General features: G+C 41.7%; 1 protein-coding gene across 2 annotated transcripts; it reads left to right on the forward strand.

Annotated features, from left to right (window-relative positions):
• The first annotated feature begins 1,224 nt into the window (after positions 1-1,224).
• Positions 1,225-22,053, forward strand: COQ2 (coenzyme Q2, polyprenyltransferase). 2 transcript variants are annotated; one of them, XM_061145640.1, is made up of 7 exons: positions 1,225-1,508; positions 9,128-9,294; positions 13,240-13,361; positions 15,162-15,247; positions 16,789-16,922; positions 20,308-20,496; positions 21,371-22,053. In XM_061145640.1, exons 1-7 carry the CDS (start codon positions 1,256-1,258, stop codon positions 21,533-21,535), a joined length of 1,116 nt encoding a protein of 371 aa, XP_061001623.1. In that variant the 5' UTR covers positions 1,225-1,255; the 3' UTR covers positions 21,536-22,053. The 2 variants fall into 2 exon arrangements, with proteins under 2 accessions (XP_061001623.1, XP_061001624.1); XM_061145641.1 differs by lacking the exon at positions 1,225-1,508 and adding an exon at positions 5,041-5,092.
• The last annotated feature ends 581 nt before the right edge of the window (positions 22,054-22,634 follow it).

Raw genomic sequence — 22,634 nt, forward strand, 5'->3', positions numbered from 1 at the left:
GGAAGGAGGAGCCTGGTGGGTTACAGTCCATGGGGTCCCAAAGAGTCAGACACAACTGAGCCACTTTCACTGAAAGGGGGCTATCACCAATCTTATAGGACTCAGCCTAAAACCTGTGGGAGCTGATGCAAACTCCAGCTAGAGAGCGCCAGAATTGAGTAAAATTTCAGGACACTTGGGTGTTGCAGAAGCGTTTGATGTGTGGAAAATCCACACGTCTGGTGTCACAAGTCATATAGTGCTGTACTTGAGAATAAACAGGTACGGGAGAATGTTTTTTCCTTTACAAATATCGAATAAAATTTCCCAGTGCCTGGATCCTGCTGTCTACAATTGAACAAAGTGTTCAGTATGGAAGCCCTTCCACATTCTTTATGTTTCTTCTTTCCCATAACGCTGGAAGGAGGAGAAGGGGAAGACAGAGGATGAGATGGTTGGATGGCATCACCGATTGGATGGACATGAGTTTGAGCAAGCTTCCGGAGTTATTGAACTAGCTGTGAACTAGTTTCCTAAATTTATTAAGGACTATTTCCTAGGCCACCACCACTGGAGACTCAAGATATCACTGAATTACTGATCGGGGTTTTAAAGATAGGCACTTAAAGACTAACCTAATTCCCCAGAACACTAAAATTCAAACGCGAGACTTGCCCACAGTCACTCAGTAATGATTAAATGGGATAATACATGTAAAGTGCCTGTCAAGGGGCCTGGACACAGCGCCCCCCAGGAGTTGACTAGGAGAAGTGCTCAGACCAGATGTTCCAGCAGCAAGCTCACAGGACCCCATACACTCGCTGCCTCTGGGTTATACGAACTCTGAATTGACTATCAAATTTAAGGTTTTCATTTGCGCAATGAATGTCCCTTAACCCTGAATATGGCTTATAGTTTACATTCTTGGCTTTTGGCCGCTTGGTGACCTTTTAGCTTTAAAAAAGAAACCGTTGCTACTGCAAACCAGTATTGGGCTTCAGTAGATTTTTCTCAGGTGGTTTTATTTTACTTTTCCCTATATAACTGCTACGTATTTTGATACCAGGAATTCCTTTCTCTGAGGAACTCCTTCACAGCGCTAGGTGACCGCGACACGTTCCATTTCACGTTACTCGAAAGGATCAGGCAGGCTACTGGGCCGTGGGGCCGGACCGACGCGGACGGTCATCCCGCTGACGTCACCGCGCAGCCTGCCGCTGACCTGACGCTCGGGAATGACGTCAGGCCCCTGCGGGTCCAAGCTCTCCCGAGCGCCATGCTAGGCGTGGGCAGCGCGGGAGTTGCGCGGGCCCTGCGGGCTGGGAAGCAGGCATGGCTGTGGGGCGCGCGCGGCCGCTCCCTGGCCCTGGTGCACGCGTCCCGCGGGCCCCACGCGGCGGACTGGCAGCCATCGGCCGGGCGGGGGCCGCGCAGGCGTCCGCTGAGCCTGTCTGCAGCCGCGGTTGTGAACTCGGCGCCCCGCCCTCTGCAGCCCTACCTGCGCCTCATGCGGTTGGACAAGCCCATAGGTGAGTGCGGACGGACGCGGCGGTCCGGGGGCTGCGGGCGTCGTGAAAATGAAGCCCGAAAGCCGGGGCTTGGCCTCCAGGTGCTCGTTACCCTCGAGAAACCCGAACAGGGCGATCTCCGAAGTGCCCGGCCGGCCTCCCTGAATCCTGAGCACCGGAGCGGGGCAGAAACTCCGCTCATTCCACAGACCGTGTTTGTAAGTTGTGAATCGAGCGGAAATTCCGTGCCCGCATCCCTGCATTTGCGCAGATTTGCAGTGTGCAAGCACTTCCACATTCATTATGTTTCATCTTTCCCATAATGCTGCAAGGCCCCCACAGCAAATGCAGAGGAAACCAAGGCTCTTTGGAGAGCCAGACCGGATGATGCTGAGTTTCCTAGCTCGTTGCCCTACCCTGTTTGTAGCACAAAGATTTAATTCATTCGAATGCTGCAGGCATTACACTTGTGTACTACTAATCAGCTCACGGTCGCCTCCTAAGGCAGGATTTCCTTGACTTTTTTGTGTAACGTATTCACCTTTCACTTCAGTCTCTCTCTTTTCCTCTCATTTTTCTTCATAACCTTCGCTGTTAGCCTTATACATTTATTGGTTGATACACTTTTCCAATACAGCATAAACTCCACTTATATGGGACTTTTATTTCTAATGTCTAGAAGAGCCTGGCAGTAATATTGAAAGGTTGAAGTCCTACAGCATCGCCTAGCCTTAGGGGTAGAAAGAGCTGTGGTAACTTTGTCCTTTCAAAGAACTCCCAGTCTAGTTTAAAAAAAGAAAGTATTGGGTGAGTTGGGAAAGTATGGGATCAAATATAAGTGATACAGATAGTAAGTACAGCAGGAAAAGAGTAATTATTGTGGATCTTCATTGCTGGAAAAAGTTGAGAAGAAAGTGTACCTCAAAGCAGTGGTCCCCAACATTTTTGGCATCAGGGACTGGTTTCGAGAAAGACAGTTTTTCCCAATGTTGGGGGTTGTGGGAGAGTGGCATGGTTTGGGGATGATTCAAGTGCATTTTGGGCTTCCCTGGTGGCTCAGCTGGTAAAGAATCCAGCTGCAATGTGGGGACCTGGTTTCGATCCCTGGATTGGGAAGATCCCCTGGAGAAGAATACTCCAGTATTCTTGCCTGGATAATTCCATGGACTGTTTAGTCCATGGGGTCGCAAAGAGTTGGACACAGCTGAGCGACTTTCACTTTCACTTCATTTTTCAAGTGCATTACACTTATTCTGTACTTTATTTCTATAATTCTGACATCAGCTTCACCTCAGGTCATCAGGCATTAGATCCCAGAGACTGGGGACCCCTGCCTCAAAGGACAGGTAGATCTTGCAGAGGAGGAAAGAGTTCCTCATTGGTGGGGGAATTATTTTTGCAATGACTCAAGGGTACAGTGTTGGTACACTAAGGACATAAGCTCGTCTGGAACCCCAGTTGAGCAGAGAGAATAGTGGGCATCAAGGCTGGTTAAGAGCTGGACAGAATAAGAATGGACAGAGGAGAGGGAGGGGTGGAGGTTGAACTCTAGGTAATCTGGCTGACGGCATGTACCATTGCAGTGGATGGTAAATACATTCAAATGCCTAGATATAGTCCTGCCACCTTTGCTCAGCTAAGATCCCCAAATTAGGCCTTGTTTTTTGTATTCTAGATTTATGCACTATCATTTGAGATCAGAGCACTAAGCATTTGTAACAATCAGCAATTAAAGTGTAAAAGTCAATTAAATGATAGGCACAGTCCTGCCATCATGACCCATGACGTTTTGGGGCCAGATTCAAGTTGATAGGCATAAAATTTTAAGCCTAGTTCTAACCTGAAGCCTAATCGTTGTTATTCTATTGTTGGGATCTATGTCACAGAGCCGTAGTGTAGGCTTATGGGCATCTAAAATCAGCAATTGCTCTAAGTCCCATTTCCATAAATCTCTGGCTTCTCCCTTAGAAGCTGGACCACATAATAAGACTGTAAAGAGTTTATATATGATAAAACTCTGGAGCCAGACTGTGAGGCGAGAGTAGGCCTTCCTACTTGGTAAGATTATCAGGCCACCTGGATACAACCAATTAGCTTTCGCTTAACATTCACCGCTGTTTGCCAATTAGAACCAATTAGCTTTCACTTAATACTGACCGCTGTTTGCCAATTAGGAACGGGGGCAGAAACCCCCAGGAAATTCCCGCGCGCAGGAAAGTTTTGACCAATGAAATTGCTTTGCAAACGTGTAACCAATCTGCTTCTCACCCTATAAATTTGTGTAACAGCTTGGGCTTGGGGCTCTCTGACCCGCACCACTGCGTTGGTTGCAGCAGAGAGTCCTGGCTCGAGTCAGTAATAAACTTCCCTTTCTGCGAGTTGCATTGTCTTGGAGGCCTTCTCTATTCCCGCTCGGGGATTCGGACATCGGGCATAACAAGACTTCTTTGAGTCTTCACTCTGCTCACTTCAGGGACCTCTGGTTAAGTTACTTTACCCCTCTGGGCCTTCATGTCTCATCTGTAAAATGAAAATACTAAGAATACTGACTTTGTAAAGTTGTCGTGAGAGTTCGTTAATAAGTGTCAAGTCCTTAGAACAGTGCTTGACGTAATAAATGTACGAGAACGTTAGCCATTACTTGAGAAATTGGAATTGGAGAAGATTGGGTAAATAGTATTAGGTTTATTAGGAGGATACCTGCCTGCTTGCTTTGGTTCTAAATAAGATGACTGTAGGACTTTTCAGACAACCTAGTAACAGTCTCAGTACCGTGCTGTGTGCTAAGTCGTGTCAGTCGTGTCTGACTTTTTGTGAACCTGTAGACCGTAGCCTGCCAGGCTCCTCTGTCCATGGGATTCTCCAGGCAAGAATACTGGAGTGGGTTGCCATGCCCTCCTGCAGGGGATCTTCCCAACTCAGGGGTTGAACCCAGGTCTCTTACGTCTCCTGCATTGGCAGGCAGGTTCTTTACCACTAGCCCCACCCGGGCAGTCTCAGTACTATTAGAATTCATTCAGCAAGCATTTTTTTGAGCCCCTACTGTTTGCCAAGAATAATAAATTGACAGTAGTAGAATTCCAGATTTGATTTTTCTTTACTTACGTTCTTCTTTTGTGGGTATTATGTGTATGGTTTTATAATTTTATTTATTTTTGACCATGCTGGGTCTTGGTTGCTGCGTGGGTTTTTCTCTAGTTGCAGCGAGCAGGGCCTTCTCTCTGGTTGTGGTACGTGGGCTTCTCACTGTGCTGGCTTCTCTTGTTGCAGAGCACAGGCTCTAGGCCCACAGACTTCAGTAGATGCAGCACGTGGGCTCAGTAGTGGGAGTTCTTGGGCTGTAGAGCATAGGGTCAATAGTTGTGGCGCACAGGCTTAGTTGCTCTGTGGCATGTGGGATCTTCCTGGCTTAGGGATCGAACCCATGTCTCCTGTGTTAGTAGGTGGATTCTTTACCACTGAGCCACCAGGGAAGCCCTTATGTGTGATGTTTTAATTTGCTGAAGTTTGCTCTTGTTAAAAAGTGGGTTTCACTGTTTTTCAGAAGGGATTACAACTTCCTGCAACGATGTCCCAGACTCCATTATTTCAGGAGGTTTCAGCAGGTGGCGCCCTTTCCTCTAAATTGGTGGTATAACTGGTTTTACTGCATTTGTGGCTGTTGGTGTTGTCTTCAAGAGAGTGTCTATTAGTACATGAATCTTAGACTCAGTTGATACAAGCTCTCTGGTCCACTCATCACCTTTAAGAATGCTTGCTCAATTTGTTTGTAATTTCCCAGAGAGTTTTTACTTTTTCTTTTTTTAAAAAAATTGTATTGTGGTAAAAGTCACATTACATAAATCATACTATTTTAACCATATTTAACTGTACAGTTCAGTGGGACTAAGTACAGTCACATTGTTGTGCAGAAAGCTTTTACTTTTTCTGTAATGAATATATCTTTATAAAACCTATTTGTATCCTCACTATCTTTCTTCATGGGAGAGAACAGAGTGAAAATATCATGTTGATAATCAATCGCTAAAGTGTCATAGGGAAGACAGAAACACATTGCTGAGTATCAGGAGGGCAAAAGGAGAAAAAAGAATTCATGGTTATGTAGAGATTTAGATATCCAGAGTGATAGTCTGGAGGCAAACTGCCTGGACTTGAATTCCAGCTACACTGAATTCTGCCATGTTTTGTCTGTGTTGTTGTTCAGTCACTAAGTTGTGTTGGACTGTTTGTGACCCCCATGAACTGCAGCTCACCAGACTCCCCTGTCCTTCACTATCTGCCAGAGTTTTCTCAAATTCATGTGCATTGAGTTAGTGATGCTATCTAACCATCTCATCCTCTGCCGCCCCCTTCTCCTTTTGCCTTTAGTCTTTCCCAGCATCAGAGTCTTTTCCAATGAGTCAGCTCTTCCCATCAGGTGGCCAAAGCACTGGAGTTTCAGCTTCAGCATTAGTCCTTCTAATGAATATCCAAGGTTGATTTCCTTTAGGATTGACTGATTGGATCTCCTTGCAGTCCAAGAGACTCTCAAGAGTCTTCTCCAACACCAGTTTGAAAGCTTCAGTTCTTCAGCACTCAGCCTTCTTTATGGTCCAACTCTCACACCCGTAAATGACTACTGGAAAAACCATAGCTTTGACTCCATGGACCTGTGTCAGCAAAGTGTTATCTCTGCTTTTTAATATGCTGCCTAGGGCCTCAGAAGGTAAGGAATCTGCTTGCAGTGCAGGAGACCTGGGTTCAATCCCTGGGTCAGAAAGATTCCCCTGGAGAAGGGAATGGCAACCCACTCCAATATTCTTGCCTGGAGAATTCCATGGACAGAGGAGCCTGGTGGGCTACAGTCCATGGGGTCACAGAGAGTCAGACACGACTGAGCGACTCACTCTTTCAGTTCAGGTTTGGCTAGGTCTGTCGGTGTGGCCTTGGGCAGATTACTTTCTCAGTGCTTCAGTTTCTGTGTTTGTTAAGTAAGTATAATAGCCTACTGCATATGTTTATTGTGAGAATCAAAAGTATTATATGACAGCACCTGTAGCAGGTAAACACTGAATTTGTAATTGTTTTTCATTACCACTGTCCTTAGCATTGTCGTAACAACTCTAAGAGGTAGATGTTCTTTCATCTCTTTTGTAGATAAGAAAGACTGAACATTCAGATTTAATATACTTGAGTGTCTGGTATCACTTGCTAGGAGCAGACACTAGAACCTTCACTAGAGAAACCTTCCTCATCTGTAGGAGTACCCTACAGCTTCCCATCCATGCATGCAGAACCTATAACACAGACTTACTGCCAAGGAAATCTTGACACCAACATGAAATGCTATAGGTGATTACACAACTTTGTCTTTAGAATTCTTTTTTAAGTGAAACCTTCAGTTCTTACTGCACCAGGAAAATGCCTGTGAAGTAGCGTCCTTTCTTCTCTATCAGAACAGGTTCAGCTAGCCACTCCTGACCCTCTGAACTCTACTGGTAGGTGCAGGGAAAAGGAAGTGCTGAAACCACCCACTGTGTATTACTTAACCTCTCTGCATCTGTTTCCTCATCTGTGAAATGGGAGTAATAATAGTGCCTGCTCTATGAGGGTGTCTTTGACGATTAAACGAGTTTGTATAGAGAGAGCATCAGGAGCCGTGCCTGACACTTCACGAACATGTGCCAAACGTTGTTGTTGGTACTGTTTGAGATGGGACACGCTGAGTGTGAGTCTCCAGGACCACCTGAATTCCGCTCTAGACGGCTCCTTCCTGTGTTCTAGCCTCTCCTTGCCTTTGCTGCAGTGTGTGTTTAAGCCCCTTTGGGAAAAGCTTTCCTCATTTTTCCCTGCTCCATCCCCAGTTAACTTGGGTGGCACTGTTTTATGCCTTTGTAGGATCCTGCACTTGCCCTGTTGTTGAATTGGTCTATTTTATTGTTTGTTTAGCTGGGTTTCTCCCTTTTGATTTACAAGCTGCACGAAGGCAGAAACCATCTCTCTCTTAGTCACCATTGTATTCCCAATTCCTGGAACATCTCTGGTACAAAGCATGCGCTTTATAAATATTTGCAAATGACTAAAGCTTAAATTTAATGAGGCTTAAACATGATCCTAAGGGCGTTGTCATCTGACCATTTTCATGCAGCATCTGATTTCTTTAGCCACGTGTCCTATTTCACTTTTTGAGGAGGAAGAAATTACCCTCCACTCTTCTAAGTCTAAGAATTAAGTTGACATGAGACAGATGAATAGGAGATAATCAAGCAAAAGTTTAATTGTATGAATGCTGGAGAGAGACCCAAGAAGACTGAGCAACTCACCAAAATGGTCAAAATATCCTCATCTTAAATACCATCTTCAGCTAAAGACATGGCAGGATATTGCAGGTAGTGGTTTGGGACCTCAGAGGGGTGGGGAGGAAAATAATTCACTGGAGATGGAAAAGCAAATGTTCAGTAAACAGTTATTTCTGGTCTCCCGGCCCTAGCAAGTGTCCCGCAGCACACCTAGCCCATATTTTTTCAGTTTGTGATGATAGCGCTATTCTATGACAAGAAAACTTCCTCAGTCTTCTGTTTCTTAAAGGTAATCAGCCTAAACTAATCCTCATGCCAGAGGGACACATTTGAGGGATTGGGGTGGGGGGGGTGTTGTACTCTTATCTTTCTCAATAGGAAAGGAAAGCTTAGAACTTACCTAATAGTCACTATATCCAAACAGTCGTTGAAAAATTTTCTTTTGAAAATAGGATATCTGTTCTTTTGATCATAGGATATCTGCTAAAGTCCATGTGTGACATCTCCATCCCGATGGTCTCCTTGGTTTTAGCTTAATTTCGTCTAGTTTAGGAGCTAAGTACCAGAACTACTCACATTTGTGCATGTATTGTTCTAGCAAAATATTTTTTTAAAAAAAAGGTTAATCCCTCTCTCCCCAAGTCATTTTATTATATTGTGTTAACAACAATAAATAAAGTTTTATTCACTTTTTTGAGCAGGTAATACATGCATATAATAATGCATATGACATGATTCAAAAGGTACAAGGGTGTAAAGTGAAAACTACATCTTCCACTCCTTTTTCCCTACCAGTTCTCTTCCCCGAAAGCATTTGTTACTTTCTAATGTGTCCTTCCTGGCATAGTGAACACACATTCAAATGTATATATTTGTTTAATATGTGTATGCATGTGCCTATATATACACGTACTCACACATATATAGTAAAAGTTCTCAGCTTGCCCTCCATAGGATCATTGGTAACGTCATCAGAAATACATGAGTATCCAAATCCCCAAAGTATGTGTCAGACTTTGGGTTTTGTCAACCAAATAGGTGAACAGTATTATCTCAATGTAATTTCGATGTGTATTTATCAGGTTGAGTATCTTTTCATTGGTAGAAAAGCCATTTGCATTTTCCATTATGTTTTTTGCCCATTTTTTTCAGTTGGGCTGTTGATGTCTGTCCAGTTTCTGGGAACCCTACATATTAGGGAGAATAGTCCTCTGTGACATGAGTTTCAAGTTTCTTTTCCCAGTTTCGTCATGTGCTTTTGCCTTTGTGTTCCTTACTTCTTTTGGAGGCAGCGTTCAAGCAAATGAAAGCAGTTAGCTAACTTGAATCTGTACTCTTTTTTGTCTCTCTATTTTTGCTCAGGAACCTGGCTGCTATATCTGCCGTGTACTTGGAGCATTGGTCTGGCGGCGGACCCAGGCTGTCTCCCAGATTGGTACATGTTATCCCTGTTTGGCACAGGAGCTGTTCTGATGCGTGGAGCCGGCTGCACCATTAACGACATGTGGGACCAGGACTTTGATAAAAAGGTAGATTCGTCCCAGAAGGGCACAGAGGGGCTCTTCTCAGTTCTGCAGAGTAAGACCGCCGCCTGCCTTTTGGACGCCGAATAAAGGGGCGGGGTCACCCAGTGTCCTCGCTGAAATCAGCAGGACAGGTGCTGGGATCCTCTGAACAACTGCTGCTGCCAAGCGCGGGGAGCTGCCTTTCTCAACCCAGGAGCGGGGCGGCGGGGCCGTGTGCACTTCCTCTTCACAACATGAATTCAAACTTGGAAGGGCAGAGTAAGGATATTGGAAGTGAGATTGAAAATTCCATCCTGAACCCGTGGGTGTCTGAAAGAACTGTCAGCCCTTCCTTTGAGAACTTTGGGGACCATAACTATTCCTGTGTAAATCAAACCTTAGTTTAAATGAACCAAGGCAGCCCTACTAGCATCTGCAAAACATAATTTCATCTTTTTTTTTCTCTTTAGAAAAAACAATACATGCTTACTATGAAACACTCAGTATAAAAATTAGAAAGGATAGAAAATGCCAGATGGAAAATTCCTTATCCACCTTCCCCAAGCCCCCAGAGAAAACTTCATTTAAAACTTGATACATTATATTTATTTTCTCAAGGGAAAGGTCCATTTTGTTTGCCTTTTATTCCAGCAGCCATACTATAACAAGTACAAGCTCATTAAATGCTTGAGTAAATAATCAAGTAAACTTTCAATTTGTAAGAAATCCAGGATGAATTATGTAAAGTAAATAATCATATAACACATAACGTGAATAATCTTCCCAGGTTTGCCTTTCCTGTAAGTGTGAGTTTTCCTTAAGTAAAGCACACCTATAATTTTTAGTTCACATTAGTATATTTTTTAATACAAAAACATTTATCAAATACCCACTGTGAATGAGACACAGTGACAGATTCTGGGATTGCGTGGATGAAAGATAACATTGCTGACTTCAGTTTAGTACTATTAGCTATCAGGAGATGGTGTCTATAAAGCATCATGGACGGGGTTAGAGAACTTTTTCAGGTAGGGTAAGGTGACCTTCAAACTATGACAGAATAAGATGCCAAAAATAAAGGCTGGCTGGAAGGTGAAGGTCACCCTAGGCAGAGGGACTAGCAAACCCAGAGGCGCGGCTGTGAGCTAGAGTCTGTGAGGCTTGATGGCTGCAACTGTGGGTGTGTGTGTGTGGCTGGAGGGTAGGACAGTGGCAGAGAGTCACGTGATGCACAGTAAAGGCATCTCTGTCTCGCTGACCCAGTTGGGATGCCTTGATCCATGCCAAGCGATGCATACTCTCTTAATTGGAAAGTTGGGGGTTTGCACATCCTGGTCGGTTTTTCATTCTGTATAACCATGTGAATGAGGCTTCTGGTGTATATCCCTTCAGAATAATTATTGAACACATTTAGAGCAGCTTGGTGTCAGTTTCCTGATTGTGATAGAGTAAAGCTTTGCAGAATGTTCCCCTTGGAGGAGACTGGATAATGGATACATAGGCTTTCTATATTTCTTAAAATACAGAGACTTTTTTTTAATTGCATATTAATCCACAGATTATCTCCAAAAATAAATTTAATTAAAAATTAAAAAATAACATGATTAACTTTAAAATAACATAATCAAACCAACCAACTTTTTCTACTTCTAAAATTAACAAAATAGAGCCATTTTAGTTTTCTCTTAAGTGATTTTTTTTTCCTCCCTAGATAAAAGGGAACTGATTAGATATCTTACATCTCCCCCATGCCATTTTTCACTGATTAGAAGAATCTAGAGTCTATGTTGACATACAGCAGAACACTTAAGTGAGTGTTTTATAGCTGTGGTTTTGCTAACATGAATTTTAAAATGTTATGAGCATCTTTTTGAGGGAGTGGGTTAAAAAGCTTGGTCAAATTGTCATGCTTACCTTACAGTTTCTTAAAGGCTGTATATCCTTAAGTATATGTTTATACTGAAGGTATACTGAAGGCTGAAGGTTTTGCTTAATAGGTGTGTGTGTTGGTCGCTTAGTTGTGTCCGACTCTTTGCAACCCCATAGACTGTAGCTCGCTAGGCTCCTCTGTCCATGGAGTTCTCCAGGTAAGAATACTGCAGTGGGTTGCCATTTCCTTCTCTATTTGGTTAATATAGTAGATGACTAAGTAGATTGCTAATACATTAAATGATAAGTGAGTTGCTATCAGGTTATATGGGTTAAACGTGTTTTGTTGAGGAGGTATGCAGTCTGCTAGTCATGTGATAAACATTATGTCCAAAAATCTCAGTGCACAGGTGTTAGTGATTTGGTTTTGTCAGCTGTGAGCATGCTAGTTTCATAGATGTATTTTTAAATCATCATGTTACATTGATTTTAGTCTTTTGATGGGTGCCTTATTTTCAGCTCTCATGTTTAGTTAGCCAGGCAGTTTCCATCGTACTGAAAGGGCAGTGTAACCTTGTGATGAGTACCGTGGTTGCTGGGACTGGACTGACTGTGCCACCTTCATATCCGTGACCTTGGAAAGTTACTGAGCCTCTGTCTCAGTTTCCTAAAACTTAGAAGTGGCAAGAATTTCGAGTGGCTGAAAACAGTTGTTATAAGGATTCAACAATGCAATGCGAATATAACTCTTAGATTAAGTAGCATACTGTAACACTCAACTACTGGCAGGAATAAGCATAATATCCTAACTCAAATATAAGAACATAAATATTATTTCCACTTGAAACTACAAGAACCAAATTGAGGATAAAATATTCAGTTCTGGCACTAACCAAGATGAATCATTACAGTTTCTGACAAACTATTTCATTGCACAGTGAGGCATGCTCTAAATCTGGTCAGCACATTTTTTCTGTAAAGGACCAGATAGTAAATATTTTAGCTTTGTGAGCCATGTAGTCTTTGTTGTAATTACTGCATTCTGTTGCACCATGAAAGCAGACACATACAGTGTGTAAGAAAATGGGCATGTCACTGATTCAATAAAATTTTATTTGTGGACACTGAAATTTAAATTTCAACCTACTTGCATGTGGCACAATACTTTACTCTTTATCTGATTTACTTTCAATCATCAAAAAAAGTAAAAGCCATTCTTCGCTCATAGTTCCATATAAAAACAGAAGGTTGAATTTGGCTCACAGGCCATAGTTTGCTAAACCCTTGATATAAGTCATACAAAAATATATTAATTATAGTTAATATTTATGGCATCAGACATTGCACTGTGAGGTAGGTGCTATTATTACCTCTTCCTCTCTTTTCTTTTTCCTTTAGTAAGTCAGTAATCTAAACCTGAGGGAGGTCAAGTAATTTGCCAGAATTCACAGAGCCAATAAGTGATGGAATTGGATTCAAATGCTAGGCTCTCTGATACCAGATCCTGAGTTCTCAACTTCCAGCTGTGCTGAAAATTTTGGTTATGCTGTTTATTTGTGTTAAGTTTAGAATAATCACAAGGTTTCAAACCCTGGCTCCCTGCATTGGAAATTTGAAGTCTTAGCCGCTGGACCACCACGGAAGTCCCATTCCCACTTTCAGACTCAGATAATCTGTCTTCTTTCTTCATATCTGACATCTGATTGCAGTGCTTCCCACACTCACGATAGCGTTCACGTGATAGCACCCTTATCTGACATGCTCTGCAGTTTCCTTTCCTGACAGGCCCGTTATTTCTGTCCCTCATTGTTCTCTGAAAATTGAGCATATACTTGCTAAGCTGGGTAGCTAAATAGTTAGCTCAGGATGTTGCTTTGTTTTGTTTGTAGATGGGGATGGGCGACAGAAAGAGGAATGAATGGTGGGACTTTTTAGTTCTTTTCAAAGCTGTTTTAAATAGGAACTTTGATTCTTGACAGTACTTCCAGTTTTCACTTTTTATTCATGTATCTGTTTTAGTTGGACCAGTCATTTGAGTCAATGTTTAAGTAAATAATTGAGCTATTTCTCAATGCTAAGAGATCTGTTTTATGTGTTAAGGTTACAAGAACAGCAAGTCGCCCAATAGCTGCTGGAGACATTTCAACTTTTCAGTCCTTTGTTTTTCTTGGGGGACAGCTGACCTTGGCCCTGGGCATTCTTCTCTGTCTGAATTACTACAGGTACAGTAAATGTGTTTTTCATAATCATGCATAAAATCTGTCACTTGGTACAGAAGTAGATATAAGATAGAATTGAAATACCTGAATCACAGAGTTGTTCATTACCTAATCAAGCATCTGTTTAACAGTCTGAGTTAACAATCTAAGTAAATCACCGCATATTGCATAAAGTCAGGAATGCTTTCAGCCAAAGGAATGACGAAATCAGCAATTTCGTTTATCCTACACCACCTCTAGGACTTGCACTGTGTGTTGCCTGAAGGACTCAGGGCACTTCCCTAGGTTTTCCAGGTGCATGCGTGGGAGTGTGTGTATAAACCCATTTGTGTAATTTTTCCAATCCACCTAGTGTCTCTGAAGTGGTAGGGGCAGGAGAGGCAGGAATGATTGTATTCACTTTGCAAAAAGAGGAACTGGGTCTTTCCCAGAGTCATAGTCCTAATCAGCAACAGAAGAAAAAAGGACTCATTTGTGTACCTATTAAACACAGACAGAATTAAACTTTTGTGTGTCAGATGGCTGCTTACCATATAGTGCTTCAGTAAGACATAAAAGAGGAGGAGCTCAGCGAATAAGCATATGGAGGCTAGACTTACTGCATATCTTATCCTGAAAGTCAAGTGATATCTTATCAGTTGAGTGATAACACTTTGAAAGGTTATTCCTGGAGGGTAATGCCAGGTGAGCTGTGAGCTCCTGAAAACATCTGATGTTGTCCTCCTTTCCTAGGTGCTCTGTGACCTTATCTTCCAGAGAAATAATGCCTTGTAGTGCATACAGGGAGGGGTATTTGGGCTCCCATTCTCTGTTAGGACATCTCGGTTTACCTGCTGTCTCGATGTTTTAAAGCGAAATTTAGACAGGCAGTGGCATGTGGGGCCTAACTGAAGAGTTGACTCATTGGAAAAGACCCCAATGCTGGGAGGGATTGGGGGCAGGAGGAGCAGGGGACGACAGAGGATAAGATGGCTGGATGGCATCACCGACTCGATGGACATGAGTTTGAGTAAACTCCGGGAGTTGGTGATGGACAGGGAGGCCTGGCGTACTGCGATTCATGGGGTCACAAAGAGTCGGACATGACTGAGTGACTGAACTGAACTGAGCATATGGGGAATATCTTGTTGGATACTGGCGCCAGATGCCTTAGGCCTGAGTCCAACCATGCTGCTGACCAGCTGTTATAACACGTGGCAAATTACTTTCTCTTTGTGCTTTAGTTTTTCCATCTGCCAAAAACAAAACAAAAACCAACCAACCAAGTAGGATAAAACTGCCCATCTCTTAGGGTTGTGGTGAAGATTATTATGACTTCACATATGTAGAGCGGTTAGAGTAGTCCTAATACATGAAAGCGATATATGTGTCAGCTATTCTTATTTTGGTTGGTTGTTTATAACACTGAAGATATTTTAAGTTATTTTTAATTGGAGGATAATTGCCTTACAGTGTCGTGTTAGTTTCTGCCATACAACAATGCGAATCAGCCATAAGTATACGTATATACCCGCTCTCTCTCGAGCCTCCCTCTCACCCCCGCCCCCCATTGCGCTCCACCAGGTCCTCACAGAGCCCTGAGCTGAGCTCCCTGTGAATAGCACTGCAGGTATTTTCTGATCATCCTTTATACTAATTAAAGGAATTAATTCAGGAATCAAGGTCTAGGAAGAAAATTTTACCAAATAAAAAGGTGTCAGTCAAGATAAATCATTTCCTAATCAGTGTTACTGTTGTTATCTTTTAGCGATTTTTAAGAGATGGTGACACTAATCTTTGCAATATTTTTTTTCTTGATTTCAGTATAGCTCTTGGAGCAGCCTCCCTAGTGCTTGTCATCACCTACCCGCTAATGAAACGAATTACATACTGGCCTCAGTTAGCCTTGGGTGAGCTTGAAATAACTACATAAGTATCTCCTTCAATACCCTCAAGCTGTGCTTTTATATATAATATCATACACATGTGTGTGTAATGTGACAGAGATAAAATGTCAGGTCAGTCTTGAAATTTTGCAAACCAGGAATAGATTTTCATATTTTAAAAGAGGGCAGTTAGCTGCTTTTATTGGCTAAAAAATCTTGGACGTTTACCAAGGTCATCATCATTATTTCCTAAAATGTTCTTAAAAATCTGGGTATGTCATGAAGAAAAAAATTAGCTGCCTAGAGCCTACCGGTTTCTTCAGGTGATTGATGTGGATGTCCTGAAGATGCTGTGAACTTGAGGACTAGGGTCAGTTTGTGAGCGCTTCCTCCCTCTCTGTGAAGCCTTCCTTAGACTTAGCCAGTCTCTCTCATAGCACTCTAATGTGGCACTTACTCATTTCAGCAGCAGCAATTCAATAGGAAGATCTTGAGAGCCTGCCCTCTCTCCCCGTTAATAAACTGTAGACGCCTAGAAGATAAAGTATTCTTTACATATGGATGGCGCCGCATCTAACATAGCACTTGGCACATCACAGTTATCAACAAATATATGTTGGTAGAAAGAGGAAGATAGGTACGTAAGTCAAAATCTGTTGCAGACATGACTGTTCCTAGATTTTTTTCTTCTATTTCTAGAATAATCTTGAAGAGTATTAAGAAAGCTGGTGTATTTACTTGAAGTATTTATTGAAACCCTAACTCTTACTTTGTGTCAGAAATCACACCAAGTACTAGAAAAATAAAAAGGACCAAAACACGTTCACCATCTTTAAGGAGCGAGTCCCTCAGGTACCTCAGACTCAGTGAGGCCCAGACGTCTTTTCTCAGATACCCTTTTTTTTTCCCTCCTACGTTGCCTGTTTCCACTTAGAATCCCTCTTCCTCAGCTGATGAAGTGCCTCTCGTCTGCGGTCCCACAGAGCACGCGTGTCAGCGTCGCTGAGGGACTTGCAGGTTGGAGATGTCTAGCAGGCAGTTCAGTATCTGATCCAAAGCTGAGGGCAGTGATTAGGCCAACACACAGATACGTAGCAGTTGTCGCCCTGTGGATGTTTGTCTGTAGTCCTTAGAGAGGGTGTGAGGAACCGGTGCTCCTGTCTGTACTCTTGTTTCTGTAACTTGGAGGGGAAATGCAGCCATAAAGGAAAGGACCCAGGAGTCCGACTCAGACAGGCCTGAGTGCAAACCCTAAGGTTGTGCCAGGCGTCCTACTAGGTGGGGCACATGCTCTTCCCACAGAACCCCCTATTTATCATGGGGTATTATTCTCTCTGTTAGCAATGTAATTTTTAATTAACCTTTCGGGTTCTGTTTTCCTGTTTTGTAAAGTGTTGCTAATAACTACCATAGACACTTGGGGGAATTTAAGAAAGAAACATGAGGAAACAGCACACAGAGCCCAATGCATGGAAGCACTTAACACGTGCAGCTGCCTCCTTCCCTCCCTGTGGATTCCGAAGTACATTTAGACTTTTCTTCTCTTTCTGTTTCACTAATTGTAGGGTTGACCTTTAATTGGGGAGCATTGCTTGGATGGTCTGCTATCAAGGGCTCCTGTGACCCATCTGTTTGCCTTCCTCTTTATTTTTCTGGAATTATGTGGACTCTCATATACGATACTATCTATGCCCATCAGGTAAAGAAATATCCTTTTTTGTAACTTTGGTTTAACTGTTGTTGTTTTTTAAAAGAACTTTAAGAAGCAAGTTAAAAGGAAAGGTTTTTTTCTTTAGGCTTTTTTAAAAAATTGAGGTAATTGGTTTATCACGTTATGTGTGTTATCTGTACAGCATTGTATTTTGACTTCTGTGTACACTTCAGGGCACTGACCACCAAAAGTTTAGTTTCCACCCATCTCCATACTGCTGACTCCCTTTGTCCTGACTCTATTTGTGCTGACTCTATTTTGCCCTCCCCACAGCCCCTTCCCCTCTGGTAACCACTAATCTGTTCTCTGTATCTGTCTTTGTGTTTAGCTTTGTTTGTTCATTTATTTTTTTAATATTCCACATGTGAGTGAAATTGTATGGTATTTGTCTTCTTCTGTCTGACTTTTTATTTAATATAATATTTCATCTAGCATAATACCCTCAAGATCCATCTAAGTTGTTGCAAATGGCAAGATTTTATCTTTTTATGGCTACATAGTATTCCATTGTATGGATATAACACATCTTTGTCAGTTCATCTGTTGATGGGCACTTAGGTTGCTTCCATATCTTAGCTTGTATATAATGCTGTGATAAACATTGGGGTACATAGGTATCTTCCTGAATTAGTGTTTTTGTTTTCTTTAGTAGGTACCCAGAGGTGGAATAGTTGGATCATACAGTAGTTCTGTTCTTAACTTTTTGAGACATCTCCATGCTGTTTTTCTGCAGTGACTGTACCTATTTATATTCCCACCAGCAGTGCACAAAGGCTCCTCTTTGTCCCTCACCTTGTCAACACTTGTTATTTCATGTCTTTCTGATAGCCATTCTAACAAGCATGAGGTGATCTCTCTTCATGGTTTTGGTTTGCATTTCCCTATTGATTAATGGTACTGAACATCTTTTCATATGCCTGTTGGCCATCTTTATGTGTTCTTTAGAAAAACTCTTCAGGGCAATGTCTGTTTAGACCCTTTGCCCATTTATTAACTAGAGTTTTTTTTGTTGAGTTCTTTATATATTTTGAATATTAACACCTTACCGGGATATATGATTTGCAGATATCTTCTCCCATTTGGTAGTTTGTCCTTTGACTTTGTGGATGGTTTCCTTTGCTGGGCAGAAGCTTTTTAGTTTGATGTAGTCTTATTCATTTATTTCTGCTTTTGTTTTGCTTACCTGAGAAGATATATCCAGAAAGATATTACTAAGACTGACATATGTCAGGAGTGTACTGCCTATGTTTTCTTCTATGAGTTTTATGGCTTCAGGTCTTACATTCAAATCTTTAATCCATTTTGAGTTCATTTTTATGTATGATATAAGATAGTGGTCTAGTTTCATTCCTTTTGCACATGGCTGTCTAGTTTTCCCAACACCATTTATTAAAGAAAGTTTTTTCCATTTTATGTTCTCTGCTCCTTTGTTGTAAATTAATTGTCCATGTACAGGTGAGCTTATTTCTGGGCTCTCAGTTCTGTTTCCAGTGATCTATATGTGTCTGTTTTTCTGCCAATACCATGAGATTTTGACTATGATAGTTTTGTAGTATAATTTGAAATCAGGATATATGATACCTCCAGCTTTGTTCTTTCTTCTCAAGATTGCTTTGGCTTTTTAGGGTCTTTTTTAGTCCCATACAAATTTTAGGATTTTTTTGTTCTGTTTCTATGAAGAAAGTTGTTGGTATTTTGATAGAGGTTGGGTTGACTGTAGATTGCTTTAGGAAGTATGGATATTTTAGTAATTTTAATTCTTTGAATCCATGAGCATAGAGTATTTTTCCATTTCTTTGTGTCTTCATTTCTTTTAACAATATCTCATATTTTCAGAGTACAGGTTTTTTACCTCCATGGTTAAATTTATTCCTAAGTATTTTGTTGTTGTGACTGTAAATGAGATTATTTTCTTAATTTCTCTTTCTACAAGCTCAGTGTATAGAAACACACAAGTTTTTATATATCAAATTGGTCCCCTACAGCTTTACTGTACATGTTTATAATTTCTAATAGTTTTTTGGCAGTGTCTGCAGGGTTTTCTATATATGAAACCATGTCATCTGCAAATAGTGATTGTTTTACTTCTTCCTTTCCAATTTGGGTGTCTTTTCTTTCTTTTTCTTGCTCAGCTGCTCTAGCAAGGAATTCCAGTACTATGTTGAATAAAAGTGGCAGGAATGGGTATCCTCATCTGGTTTCTGATCCTGGAAGGACAGCTTTCAGATGTTCACCATTGAATATGTTTGCTGTGGGTTTGTCTTATATGACCTTTATTATGTTGAGGTAGATTTCCTCCATGCCCACTTTGCATGCAGTCTCTAATGTCACATGACCATGATTACAACAATAAATAGAAATGCTTACAAATAGAGTTGCTAGAAGAGACCAGTCTGCCATGTGTGAGTGTATCATCAAGACCTAGCTCTACTTAAACAGGAAGGGTTTGACGGGAGAAGCAAGGAATAAACTGAGCTGGAAGTGAAATCTGAATGGATGTGGTTAGGTAGCAAGTGATCATTTTTGTACATGTTTGATTTTAGCAAGATTGAAATGTATAGGAAATCATCAAGATTTGAGAACTCTGAAGTGAAGAAGAGCTGTGTGAAGAATTAGACTTGAGTTTGATTTCTAATTTAGTGAAAGTCAGTATAGGATTGTAAAAGTACAGTGATACATAGAAATAGACCTGGAACATCATTTTAGCAGTAATATTTGACTTCGATTTGGCCTGCACATTCATTTTTGATCAACTGTGTTTCTGAGTTACTGTCATTTTTCACAACTTACGGTATATCTACATGGTTTTTGTGTTTTTATTTTTTTCGTTATGCTGGGCCTTTGTTGTGGCACATGGGTTTCTCTGGTTGAGGCTCGCGGGCTCTCTTATTGCAGCACACAGTCTTAGTTGCTCTGCAGCATGTGGGATCTTAGTCTCCAACCAAGGATTGAACCTATATCCCCTGCATTGGAAGGCGAGTTCTTTACCACTGGACCACGTGGGAGTCCCGATGTGGTCTTTAAGTCACAGTTTCTACTGGAATTAGATGTTAGTGATGGTTGCACCAGGCTTCTCAGGTGGCCCTAATGGTAAAGAACCCACCTGCCAATGCAGGAGATGTGGGTTCGATCCCTGGTTCAGGGAGATGCCCTAGAGGAGCGCATGGCAACCCACTTCATTACGCTTGCCTGGAGCATCCCATGGACAGGGGAGCCAGGGGGGCTATAGTCCACAGGGTTGCCAAGAGTCGGCTATGATTGAAGTGACTGAGCACGCACACTGGCACTGAATTACCTACTTAAAAATGGTGAACTTTGTGGGATGTGAATTAAATCTCAGTAAAATCGATTTCTTACTGCTCTCCAATGTTAGGATAAGAAAGATGATGCTTTGATCGGGCTTAAGTCCACGGCACTGCGGTTCCGTGAAGACACCAGGAAGTGGCTCGCTGGCTTCAGTGTGGCCATGCTGGGGGCGCTGAGCCTGGTGGGAGTGAGCAGCGGCCAGACTGCGCCCTACTACGCTGCCCTGGCTGCCGTAGGAGCCCATCTGGCTCACCAGGTTTGGTCTTTTTCTTTCCTTTCCCTCTTTTTCCCTTGGCATAAATTATAAAAATCACTTAAACCAAATGCCCTCTGTGTTTTACCAAGCAAGACACTTCCTAAAACAATTGCTTGGTTTATACCGATTGACTGTCCCTTCCCCGCCCCAGTATGCCATATAAAAAAGCTAGCTGTATTATTTTAAAGAAACAGTATAAACCTAAACCTAGATACTTTTTTCCTTCTGATTTTCTTGGAATTGTTTCTGATGCATGTGTAGAAAACTTTGAGCAATGTCTTAAGGTTGTGACTCGAGTTGAATTACTCTGAAAGCAAACTGATCAACACAACCATGTTTTTTAAATGTGGGCATCTGTTGATGGTTAGCAAACTAATCACTCACATGTTCGGGTCCCACTGCCGTTGAGACCAAGGCAAGATAAGAACAGAATGCTAAGATGTAAACAGAGTGAGGGCCAGGTTCATTAACTATCTCTTGATGCATTGGACAGCCCTGCACAGTAGAGAACTGTCCTGCCCAAGTGTAACTTGCTCTTCTGTTGAGAAACATTGCTCCAAAGAATAAAGCTAAAATGGAGGGTAGGAGCTGGGGGAAGCAGATCTTAGATCAATCAGTGTAAGGAAGAACTTTCTAAATAGAACTAAAAATAGCATGCGTTGCCTCTCCAAGCGTTCCTACACCTGTCAAGTGCTGGTTTTTAGGACAGCTTAGAGGCTAGCCATCTAAAGATATGGTCGATTGTTTTCTATGTTGGGAAATACTCTCAGGTGCATTAAAGGCTTCCCATTGCTTAAAATTCTACAACGTTATCTACTTCATAGTGACGTATTTATCTGTGATGCTGAGACCAAGCATGTCTCTTTCCTCCTAGATTTACACTCTGGACATTCACAGACCTGAAGACTGTTGGGAAAAGTTCACCTCCAACCGAACAGTAGGACTAATAATTTTTTTAGGGATTGTCCTTGGGAACTTGTGGAAAGCAAAGGAGACAGATGAAACAAAGAAAAATATAGAAAACAGAATAGAAAATTAAGATTAGGTTTATCTAGGACTTTTTAAAACAAACTTTTACAAAACACTTTCAGGTCTTGTTACCACCTAATTAGATTTGAAGAAGTCTTATAGTATGTTACTAAATTACAGACCAGTAGATGAAGTTTTAGAGCATTTTGGCCTAGATTTTAGTTCAAATATGTATATGTCAGATTCTTCTCCTGTCACAGGAACCAGGGACTGCTCAGGATTTGCAGTGACCAGGAGTATTTAAATTAATGCTTTCTTGCTGTTGTAATTCTCATCTAGAGTTACAGGAATTATATGATTTTTAGCACTTTAGCAATAAAAACTCATATATGTCTCATCTAAATGAATGTCTCTGGGAATGTAGACTCTGTTTTTAGGGGAAAAAATAAAAGCTGCTACAGAAAGTCAGGGCTTATTGTTCTTTGCATTGACCTTTACTTACTGCCAAAAGCTGTAATTCAGGAAACCATTCTGGTTTTTATATTTTAGGAGAATTTAAGTAAGGAAATAAATTATTTTTTTACCTACTCTACGTGTACATACTGGTGTTATTTTCAACCCTGACATTTATTTGCAAAGCCTCTGTGTGCAACCATAGGGACTAGAATGAGCAGGCAGTCACCAGGGACTATTTCAGTTTTTGTTTTTTATCTCAGCTGATTGTAATTTATAGGATGGTGGTATATTGGTTAAGTGTAATAACTATTTCTTTCCTTGCCTTCTCCAGAATATTCTCAACACAGGAGCCAGAATCATTTTTTTAAGTCCTCTATCAGATCATGTCATTGCTCTGCTCAGAACCCTCCAGGACCTTCCCAGTCACCAAGTACAAACTAAAAGTCTAGTCACCTGGCAAGCCCACCATGATCTGGCCTTGTCTGTGACTCGTCTTCTCCCCGGGGGGAATCTTCCCGACCCAGGAATCAAACCCGAGTCTCCTGCATTGCAGGCAGGTTCTTTACCATAGGAGCCACCCGGGAAGGCCCCGTTAGATAGAGTTTGGTATATGTTAAAACTTGTTAAGGGCTGAATTGTTTTGCCCTAACATTCATATAGTAAAGTCGTAAGCCACCCTCAGTAACACAGAACATAACCATATTTGGTGACAA

This window comes from Dama dama, chromosome 6 (assembly GCF_033118175.1).
Source record: "Dama dama isolate Ldn47 chromosome 6, ASM3311817v1, whole genome shotgun sequence".
Classification (NCBI taxonomy): domain Eukaryota; kingdom Metazoa; phylum Chordata; class Mammalia; order Artiodactyla; family Cervidae; genus Dama; species Dama dama.